General features: G+C 33.1%; 1 protein-coding gene across 1 annotated transcript in view; it reads right to left on the reverse strand.

Moving 5' to 3' along the window:
- LOC145248929 (uncharacterized) overlaps positions 1-12110 on the reverse strand; it is a 40583-nt gene that overhangs the window by 13983 nt on the left and 14490 nt on the right. The window contains exon 2 of the mRNA XM_080110721.1: positions 1237-1459. Within this exon, the coding sequence (XP_079966847.1) occupies positions 1237-1459 (223 nt within the window). The remainder of the gene's footprint in view (positions 1-1236; positions 1460-12110) is intronic.

The raw sequence follows: 12110 nt of genomic DNA on the forward strand, positions 1-12110 counted from the left end.
GAGATTATTCTGCATACATAGAAACAAGGTTAGTTTTATGTATACGATGATACTTCAATAGATTTTCACAACAGCTAAACTATTCAGAAATCCACACAGATGATTTGTTTGTAGTTGTGAAGGCTTCGTTCTGAGCAGACAGTAGACCTCAGGTTTTATATCAAAGTTTTCCTTCTCCTAGATGCAGGTCTTAATGAAGACTGAAGATACATCTCTTCCAGTGGATTAAATGTGGCTCCAGATACCAACCGGAAATTTCTACATCCTGTACAGTACATACAAAGCCTAGCATTTGGTATAGGCCTGGCTCATCATTGCTTAACTTTAGTGATCTAGCGAGAACCAATGTGGCAACATGATTATGCCATATAGATATATATAATAAAGAAATAATATATAATATTTAAATAATAAATTAATTACAAATAATACATCCCAAAAATATGGGGGAGGGGGGGGGCGACTAGATTATAAACAAAGGGCAGATAACCTCTCCCTTTAAAGCACTCAGGGAGTGAAAAAAAGAAAAAAAAACCCATAGAATCGCTTATAAAAAATAAATCTTATATATATATATATATATTACTGTGAATGCCTGCCAAAATGGTATTTTTAAGCATTTACTTTCTTTTAATCCCTGTGTTAATTACTACAACAGAATATTCTTTTCATTCTTTTAACTCTGGTATATATCTGACACAGACACACTTAATCAACTGAGAGCCACATCCATCTATATAAAAACATAAGTTATTAACGGATATATATTCAAGAGTCAAAACAATGAAAAGAATATGCTGTTGTCACAGCCCTATTATATACCAATGGAGGAAAGATGCTAGTTTATGAAGCCAAGGATTGCTTTGTGACTTTGTTCAAATATCGTAATCAGTAGTAATTATCACTTCCCACACTGATGATTGCAGAAGCATGAAAGATTAGGTATAAAATTAATATTTATTTGAAAAATATTATATATGTTTGTGTGTGTGTATGTGTGGGTGTGTGTGTGAGAGAGAGAGAGAACAGGCATAATTCTGTTAAGTGTGTTATGAAAGAAACATTTACAAGGCGAAAAAACTGATGACCTCAATTTCAAAGTCTGACAGCAGTTGCTTGTATTATGGAAAGAGAAAGAGAATTCGTTTTTGGAGAAAAGTACAGAAATGCATAAAGAGAAAAGAGTAAAAAAAATAAATAAAAAAATAAAAAAAATAGAGGCAACAACCTACTTACTTCCCGTCTGGTTTTCATTAATTTTTTTTCTAACTCAACCAAATCAAGATGTGTGTTCTCGGGTCCTTTATGAAAAAGTGACGCGACTTCTGGTTCTGCAATGTGTGGGTGCCGGTGCCGATTCAATACTCCTTTGAGGTGGTCATATGCCGTGCTGTTCGCTGTCTTTCCACATGAAACAGAGTTGTCTTTCTTGGATTGACCACCTGACGTGTTGGATTGGCTAAAAAAAAAAAAAAAAAAAGAAAAAAGAAAGAAATAAAAAATTTAAAGTTTTTCTTGTTTTTGAAGTTGCTCTAGACAAGGCATAAAGCCACTTGATGTAAAGAGCTAAAAAGAACAAAAGATAATTATCACAAAGACAAGAGATCTTTTAAAAAACCAAGACTGTAGGTAGGAGGAAAACAGTCAGTAGGAAAAGTATTCCACAAGCACGTAAATTTTGGTTAGTTGTTTTTGTTTTATGACATATCAATCATTTTTCAGGTTATTTAATGTCGAATCGAGTTATGTTGGTAAATGTTTTTATGTTATTCAAATTCTTTACATCTCCAATTTCTATTTATCTTTATATCTTTATATATTTTTTATTTCTTATATAGATTTTATAATTTTTATATTTATTATTATATTTATTTATTTATTTATTATATATTTTTTATGTATTTTTATATTTATTATTTTTATTTATATTTTTTATTTACCTTTTATTTATTTATATTTTTATTTATTTTTAATCTTGTATAGATTTAATATTTTTATATTTATTTATTTATTTATTTATATTCATGTTTTATATCTTTTTCATATATTTATTTATTTTTATATATTTATTCATATTTTTATTTATATTTTTTTATTTATTTATATTTATTTTTAATCTTGTATAGATTTTATATTTTTATATTTATTATATTTATTTATTTATATTTATGTTTTATATATTTATTTATTTTATATATTTATTCATATTTTTATTTATATTTTTTATTTATTTATATTTATTTTTAATCCTATATAGATGTTATATTTTTATATTTATATTTTTATTATTCTTACTTTATTTTACTTTATATAGATTTTATGATGTTTATATATCTTCAATATCTTATATTCTTTACTGGAGTTTGGTTTGGTTGTTTTGAAGAGGAAAATTGCTATTTGGGATTTTGCAGAACAGGACTGAGTTTTACAAATGGAAAAGAAAAAAAATGCAATAACATCAATGTTTGGTGACATATGGCCGAGTGGTCCTAGACGTTGTATCGAAGTTTACAGTTACCCAAAAGGTGCTGAGTTCAATCCTGAACGAAGGCAGCGAAAAAGTAACATTCAAAACAGAGAATCAGCAACTATGTCCCAGAGCCTAGCTGGAGTCCGAACACAGTACCCCCATAATAATAATAACGGGTTGGGTTCGAGACTCCTAACAAATGATTCCCCAGTTCGATACAAAACACCTGATGAAGGCCGGAGGGCAAAACGGCCGAAACGTTGTGACAATAACAACCAAGATGAGGAAGTCAGTCCGACAATCTCAATCAATGAAAACACCTCATCTCAAAAATACAGACAATTACTAATTTTAGGTCAAGAAGTTGATATCTTAAGACAGCCTGATCTAGTACCGCCAGTAAAACCACTTGATGTAAAGAACTAAAAGAATGAAAAAAAAAAGGACAAAAGGTGTCTACTAACGTTAGTCTTTAAAAAAACTATGTCTATTAGGTAGGAGGAAAACTTTGGAGTGTTCTACAAGTTCGTAGTTCTTAGAAAGCTGCTGGAATAGGTACTGTGTGACTCAAACATAAGAGGACACTATTTGGGACCATATCTAGAGGGACACTAAGTAGGGAGTTGAACAGAGAGATGTATGTTCATATTGCATATAAATTTCTGCATGTCAGTATAGTCAGAGAAACAGGAGAGTGGGAGGGGATTCCAAAGTCTAGCAGTTCGAGGGAAGAAACTATTAGAGTAAAAGGTTTTCCTATATCTAGGGACCTTTGCAGTGAAGGGGCGAGATTTTGCTACTTATCAGATCAATCAGGGGTATTTACATCAAGGGGTCACAAATACGAGTTCGTCAGAGCACATTCCATTAAAATACTAGTAAAACAGGCACAGGGATGTATCATTATGGCGATGGGGCAGGGGTTAGAGTTTGGTTGATAGTGTGGACCTATAAGATTTGAGACTCGTTTTTGGAATTTGTCTAAGAGAGAAAGAGTAGTAGTAGATGCAGGAGCCCAGATGCATGAGCGAATGGTGGCTTTGTAAAGATACAGGTGACCGTCAAGTGTCAAGTGGGACTGATTTTCTAGCACGGTAAAGGGAGACTGCTTTCTTTGCAGCAGCCTCGAAGGAGCTAAAAAGAATGAAAGATGACCAACACAAAGACAAGAAATGTTTATTGATCATAGTTTTCAAACGACTGTGGCTTAAACAGTCAGCAGCAAGAGTGTTCTTTATTTCTTGGAAAGAAGTTATTGGAATGGAAAGATGCATTATAAGAACGTATCTAGAGGTGTTTGTTTAACGTATCTAGGTGTTTGTTTAACGTATCTAGAGGTGTTTGTTTAACGTATCTAGAGGTGTTTGTTTAACGTATCTAGAGGTGTTTGTTTAACGTATCTAGGTGTTTGTTTAACGTATCTAGGTGTTTGTTTAACGTATCTAGAGGTGTTTGTTTAACGTTTCTAGGTGTTTGTTTAAAGAACGTATTTAGAGGTTTTTGATAAATTTTCCTCCCTTGAATGTCAACAGTTGAAAACATCAGTGATCAAGGTTTTCTAAATTCCTCTATCATGCTTTATCGGTCTCTTCCTTGCAGCATTAGGCATAACACGATATACATATCAGGAATGGGACGATTCCAATATTTTTTCCGATTCTGACACAATTACTGTAGCATTAAAAGTTGATTTTTTTCTTTTTAGATAATTTTTATTTTTTAGACGATTGTTATTTTTTAGACAATTGTTATTTTTTAGACAATTGTTATTTTTCAGACAATTGTTATTTTTTAGACAATTGTTATTTTTCAACTTGCACGAAAAGAGCTATGTAAAAGATACTAAAAACCGTTTGAATTATACAAATACCATCAGTAGTTCAAAAGTTATGAGAATTTTAAGTGCCAAAATTTATGCTTTTCCGTGGACATTTTTCTTTAGAAAAAGTGGGCTAAATTACGGACCTCAACATTTCAAGAAATTCGGTAATTTCACAACCATTTATTTATTTTTTTAGCTATTCTCATGAAATTTGGCAGTCTTATGTAAAATTGTGTGCTCTTTTTGATCATGCAGTCAAATCTGATGTATCTCTTTACCATAAGTCATGAATTATAAATTCAGATGTACAATTTCAATATTTTTTTTAAACTGGCGCATGGTATCATACAGTGGGTGTCTATTCATGAACAAAACTAAGTATTATAGTAGTATTTAAATATAGCTTTATTGAGAGCAGGCATTTTCCTGCCTCCTCATCAAAGGAGAGCTTAATCTGGGTGTAGCCATTGAATGCCTAAAGAGCATTCATGGCTGGTATTTATTACTCCCCTCACAGAAAAAAAAAAAAAAAATTGTGTAGATGAATTAATCTCAAATAAATCGAAGAAAATTTTTCATATAGATTTTGGATTTCTGTAAAAGATGGAACTTCCCATAGTCGATCAGAACTTATGCATTTTGGGACCAGTCCAATTTTCAATTTTGTAAATCCTCTCTATCTGGACCAAAATACACCCTTATTTTCTGAGATGCAACCATAAATCGAACTCTACATGAATCCTTGATGTAGCTTTCACAGTACCAGGATACCAGGAATCCTGATAAGCAGCAATTATATATTCATCAGTTGATGGTCATTTTTTTCATTTCTATTCTGTTGTTTTACTGAAAATTCAACTATGCAAACAAAGAAACAAAACGGTAATTTTTTATCTTGTTTCCACCTTAACATTTAAAATGTTTACTTTTATATGTTTTAGGGTATGCTGAAAACGAATATCACATTTAAATTTTCTGCAAATAAGTAGTTTTCCGGATATTAAGCAATGTCATTTCTTATGTTATTGCTGGTGGCCATTTTGGTACGCGTGAGCACGCAAACCTAACCCTGAGAAACTATGCGCAAACGCACGTACCAAAATGGCCACCAGCAATAACATAAGAAATGACATTGCTTAATATCCGGAAAGCTACTTATTTGCGGAAAATTGAAGTGCGATATTCGTTTTCAGCATACCCGAAAACCTTAAAAGATAGTCATTTTAAAGAAAAATGTTAAGGTGGAAACGAGGTAAAAATTTACAAAATGTATCACAATGAAATTCTTTATTGAACTGCCTAATTATTATTATTATTATTATTTAGATATCTTCAGTTAAAAAAAAAACGGGTTTGTTTTACAGATTGGAAAAAATGGTCTTGACAATGAGTTAAAAAATAAATTCAAGTTTTATGATATATTTATTGTAATTAATTGTTAGGTGAAAGTACAGAATAGTTAACAAAACACTCTTCCTTCCCCATATTAAGAATGTGTTTCTAAATAATAACATTATTATTTCAGCATGGTAGCATAAGTGTGTACAAGTACCTTTTATTTGTTATATGTTTTTTTTTTTTTTTTTTTTACCACTAAAAAAAAAAAAAAAAAAAAAACAAACGCTTCTACTTAGTACATTTTATTGTTTTTTAACGCTTTTAATACACATGTACTAAAAGCGTTAAAAACAACAGACTGGTATTGTTTAGAAATCAAATTTGAAAAACTTGATGATTCTTCCAAATTGACAAACTCAGAATAAAAAATGAAACTTTTTCTGCTTTCATTTTGAAAGCAGAGAAAACAGTTTTCTATTTTTAAGAGACTACAAACTCGTTAATATGCTGACAGCAATGGTTAGCACATAGCGAGCCGTTTACCTTTAAGCGATTTGAATTTCTATAAAAGATAACATTTTAAAGAAATTTCCACACAATTAATAATTATCAAATATTTACATATTATACATGAAAATAATTCTGAAACTATTATCTATATGAAAATGGATGATATATACAGATTTAGGTTATCAATTTTAAAATATTCTTTGTCAACTTTGCTCGGTGGTAACTTTGCTTCCTGTGGTCATAAAAATAAAAATGAAAGTCCAGTAGAGATGGACTTCTATGCTTATATAGCCTGTAAAATGTCAGCCATATTCAATCAAATTTAACCCCGCGCATATGTATCCAGACATAACGTATGAAATGTGAACATTGAAAAAACAGTTTCTCTTTTTGATGTTGTCATTTTTTTTACCGTTTTTTCATTTTTAACTTTGAGCATAAAAACATTGAACGCATGAAAGAAAAATAAACTAACATCATTGGAATGCTTATTCTATTCTCTTTCCATCAATGTAATTGTTTTAAAAATTGACCAACAAATAAAAAAGATATGACTTGTTGAAGCACATTAGATATGTAATATTGCCAATGTCCACGAAAATACAGCATATGCTTGTAATGCTAGTTACTGATTCTGTATTAAATTACAGATTCCGATTCTTTATGCATATCTAAATATTTAACTATTAAGTTGTTATTTTTTATGATTACCGTAAAAAACACATGTTAACTGTGCAGATATTTTTTCAAACATGTCAACACACTTGTGAGGGATGATCTATCGATTTTAGTTTTACTAATAATTTAAAATCAATAGATACTCATTATTTTAATATTAATATCAGCAGTAGAAAGAATTTTCTTTAAAGAAAATCAAATAAAAATGCCAATCAAAAGAATCGTTTTTGGCATCGGAAAATAGGCACAAATTTTTCCGATTCCGATGACCCAAAAAGTTCCGATTTTTTTCAATTCCCAATTTCGACTAATCATCCCAACACTAATATATAAAGAAATAATGGTCTGAAGCCAGAACACGAGAACTACAAGGAGTAAATAATTATATAAGCTAAGGTAGGGTGGAGCATAGGAATTAAAACCTGGAATACTGCAGCAATATAAGCAGCTCAATAGAAGGGAATTACGAGCTGCTTTCAATAAGTTCCCAGACTTTTTTTTCTACAAGCATTTTAAATTGTCGTAAACACTTGAAAATTCAGTATGTTCTTGCTATACATCTATGAGATGACTGACCAATTTTTATGATTTTAGGTTCAAATGAACAGCTACAGCAGGAATTGGAATACATCCTACTAAAGCCTGATTGTCACATCCGGTGAATTTCAAAATCTAGACATGAGGACACTTTAGAAAAATGATATGCAATAAAACGTATGGAATCCTTCAGACTGTTTTTGGACCATCTTGCATGAATTGAGGATCAGTTTTTAAGTGGCATAAAAGATTCAAGGAAGGCAGGATGTCTGTGAGGGATAATGAGAGGTGTGGGAGGAGTAAATATGTCGGAACACCAGAGTTGATTGGCCAAATAAAGAATTTCATGGGTAAGGACTGTCTGTGTTTATAGAGACAATAAGTGCACAGTTTGATGCCAGTGTGAGAACTGTACACACAATTATTTGCGAGGAACTGAAAATGCGGAAGATTTGATTGAATGCACCAGTCCACAACTTCATCCTTATCACAGACTATTTAACCAAGATGGGCATCAAGTTAGTTCCTCACCCTCCCTATACTTCAGACTTTGCTCCCTATGACTTTTTGTTACTTCCCAAGCTCAAGGAAACCCTTAGAGGCTGTCATTATGAGGCATTTGAGGCTGTGACGAGGGTCATTGGCACAATCACACAAGAAGACTTCTATGGAACCTTCCAGAAGTTGTTGGAACAGTACAACAAAAGCATTGCACTAAGGAATGGGAACTAGAGTTTCATGTGAAGGAATGGGAACTAGAGTTTCATATGTGTGTATTATCAAGAAAAACGCCCATACAAAAAAGTCTGGAAACTTATTGAAGGCACCTCCTAGATTCTCTAGAACTAAAAATGGAAACTAAATGAAATTAATAAATTCATAAAAGTTCATTTACAATGTGCAAAGAAATCAAGACCACAAACAAGAGACAGTGTACGATTGTTTCAGAGATGACATCGAGTTTATTTAAGTATAGTCGCCTCATCAGCACAAGAAAAAGGGTTGATACCAAATTAATGATCAATTAGCGACAGTAAGAGGATTTAGGTTCCACATCGAATCGATGGATAACTGGGAAAAATAATAATAAACAATGATATACGCGTTTACTCAACGCTAGGTACGAGTTAAGATTTGAAAAAGCAGAAACAATTTTTTTTTCTAATAGGGACATATAAAAATAATGTATGAATAAAGAAATCATGATAGGAAATGATTGAACACTATCCCTGGTTGTTTTTGTCTTGTTTTCTTTGAACATGTAAATGAACTTATATTAATTTTTTTTTTTTTTTTTACATAAGCATCACCACTTATCGAAGCCCAGAGGCCACTCGAGGTTAAAGAGTGTACAGTAGTCAAGTGGACAATATAGTAATCATTAGTGATGGAAATTCGGTAAATTTGTTAACTTAAGTGGCATGGCTCATCATGAACTTGTTTACGTTGGACTTGAAGACAACTATATTGCAGTCAGCTGGAAAGCAGGCAAACGGAAGACAGTTCCACAGGCGTGCACTTCTAAAAAAGCAACTTTGTTCAAGGAATCTACGTTAGGTTTAGGCACATGGGGGAAATTATTGATAGTGTTTTCAGCTAGACGAGTGTTTCTCGTGAAAGTTTAGCAAGGGAAGACCATAGATTGGAGCTTAGACGAGCACTTTCCATGAAAATAACGATAAAGCAGAGACAGATTTGCAACATCTCTTCCGTGAGAAAGAGGTTGCAGAGAAGAGAAAAGGGCATCCCCTACGAAGCTACGAAGTCTACTTTGAACTCTATCAAGGCAGGATAAGTCCTCTCTAGCAGCTCCTGCCCAGATGTGGCAACAACCTCCCATTTATTTGATGAGGAACGTTCCAAAAGTAATGTCTTCTATTTTTTATTCTGCTCAAATGAATTACAAATTGCATTATGCTGACTAAGCTTAAACATTCATGACCTAAAGGTTTCATCTCTCTATTGTAAATATTGACAGTGTCAGACTGTAAGAAAGCAACCTGTCATGGATGTATGTCAGAAGCAGCGATGCGTCATTGAGTTTCTGGCAAAAATGCATTCAGAATGGTGGTGACTATGTAGAAAAATAAATTCTGGGGCACAAAGAGTCACTTGTTTTAATGATATACTCGGCATAATCACGTTTACACACCGGTTTCTACTGGATCACTGAAGTTAAGCAACATTGAACCTGGTCCGTATTAAATGGGTGACAATTTTGAACTTCCAGGTACTGTATGTGCTCTCCGCTTATCTCAGCATTGTTTCCAGTCGTACTGGACTTATTGCCACTGGACTCGAACTGTGCCGATCCAGGAGAGGTGTGGTTGAGGATTGTGCAACCCTTGCCTCACTATTACGTGCACAGTTGCCTCTGCAGGGGGTATTCGTTATCTCACGAGACTGAATGGAGGAATTGACTCCTGTCTTCATAACTCTTCAACTTTTGGAGTAAAAATAAAACATAGGAAACTTTATCTAAGTAACAACCCTCATTATATATAAATATATATCTATATAATGTATGTATGTATGTATGTATGTATGTGTGTTTGTATGTCTGCTAAAAACTTTCGACAGACAGAACAAAAATTCACAAATTTGGTCTCATATGAAAGCCCCATCCTTTGCTCGACAAATATCGAAAAATTGGCCAAAAATGTTAATTTTTTTCACCCTGAAATCAGCACTTTTTTTACAGTGGGGAGGGGTCAGCAAAAACAGTCCTCTCATGACGAATTCACTTCTACGCATGCGTCATACGACGTCATAACCTGATTTACTTTAAATATTTGAAAAAGCGACAGAGTTTTGTGTACGTCGTGTTAGGTCAGTTGGTTAGAGCGCTGGGTCATTTATCTAAACGTTTTGGGTTCAAATCGTGGTGTGCGATGTCTTTTTTTTTTCAATTTTTTAAATTTTGATATTGAAGCAGGGTTATTTAAGCAATTTTTAACGTTCTATGTTTTCTTGGTTTTATTTTTCAGTTTTTTTAAAGAAGTTTTAACGTTTGTTTTTCTGGGGGGGGGGGTCCATCACATTTGTGTTTTCTTTTGTGTTTGTTTTTCCGATTTTTACATTCAACATCGTTTGTTTGTCTTACGTTAGTTTTTTTTTTGTGTTTTTTTCGATTTTTTTATATAAATTATTTAATAATTTAATATTTCAAAATATTTACTTCGCTTATTCTTATGTTTTTATTACCCCGCTCCCTGCCCGAGCACACACATCTCTAAACACCCGGAAGCCATTTTTCATGTGGTTTTTTTTTTTGCTTTTTATTTTGCAGATTTTTAAAGTAGTTTTAACGTTCGTTTTTCTGTTTTCTTTTTCCATCATATTCGCGTTTTCTTTTTTTGTTTTTCCAATTTTTACATTTAACATCGCTCGTTTGCTTTACGTTAGTTTTTTGGGGTGTTTTCTTCGATTTTTTTAAAGTTTTAAAATTTATTTTATATAAAATATTTAATGATTTACTGTTTAATATTTAAAAATATTTACTTCCCTTATTCTTATGTTTTGATACCCCCCCCCACCTTGCCCGAGCACACACACCTCTAAACATCCGGGAAACAGACACTTTCACTGTCGCTTCTACACATGCATCATACGACGTCGTAACCTGATTTACTTTAAATATTTGAAAAACTAACACAGTTTCATGTAGGTCATCTTAGATCAGTTGGTTAGAGCGCTGGGTCATTATCTAAACGTTTTGGGTTCGAATCATGGTGTGAGATGTCTTCTTTTTTTCGATTTTTTAAATTTTAATATTGAAGCAGGGTTATTTAAGCCATTTTTCACGTGTTTTTCAGATTTTTTAACGTTCGCTTTTCTGGGTTTTTTTTTTACTTCGCTTATTCTTAGGTTTTCATTAATAGCCCCCCCCCTCCGACCGACCACACACACCCAAAAACACCCGAGCAACGCCGGGTACTCTCCCGCTGGTGTGAGATGTCTTTTTTTATTTTCGATTTTTTAAATTTTAATATTTTAATATTGAAACAGGGTTATTTAAGCCATTTTTCACATTTTTTTTTGAGGGGGGGGGTATTTTTCAGATTTTTAAACGTTCGTTTTTCTGTTTCGCGTTTTCTTTTTTTTTTTTTTTTTTACTTTGCTTATTCTTATATTTTCATTAACACCCCTCAACCCCGACCGACCACACACACCCAAAAACACCCGGTACCCCCCGCTAGTATACATATAAATCTCACCTGTCTGTTGATATGTATGTATGTTTGTATGTCTCACAAAAACTTTGGACAGAGGCAACAGATTTTCACGAGATCAGTATAATTTTGAAGCTTGATCCTTCGGATGACAAATATCGAAAAATCAGACAAAAACATTAATTTCTTCACCCTCAACTGGTTGGGGTTTTTTTGCTGACATTTTTTGGAAGTCATTCAAACCTTGTGCCCATGACGTCACATAAAAGGCATTATTTTGACCACCCGTGACATCACAACCATGGTAAGCACATCAGTAAGACTTTTTTTTTTCACCTCTTTTTCCTCTGGCGCGTTACGGGTTCGAGCCTGCTTACTACTCCTGTTTTTTTTTTTGCGCTCAACCAACATCCTTACACACTCCACTTTCTTTTCTGCCTTCGTGTCATGGGTTCGAGCCTGCCTGCATACTACAATTTTTTTTTTTGCACACTCCATTGAGTCGGGTCGTATAGTAGCCGTCCCCCAACAGAACCTTACAATTGGACATCGAATGGCTCACACTCTACTTCCGTGTGGTAGA

Source organism: Euprymna scolopes, chromosome 27, assembly GCF_053919585.1.
Source record: "Euprymna scolopes isolate OS-2025 chromosome 27, ASM5391958v1, whole genome shotgun sequence".
NCBI classification, from domain to species: Eukaryota; Metazoa; Mollusca; class Cephalopoda; order Sepiida; family Sepiolidae; genus Euprymna; species Euprymna scolopes.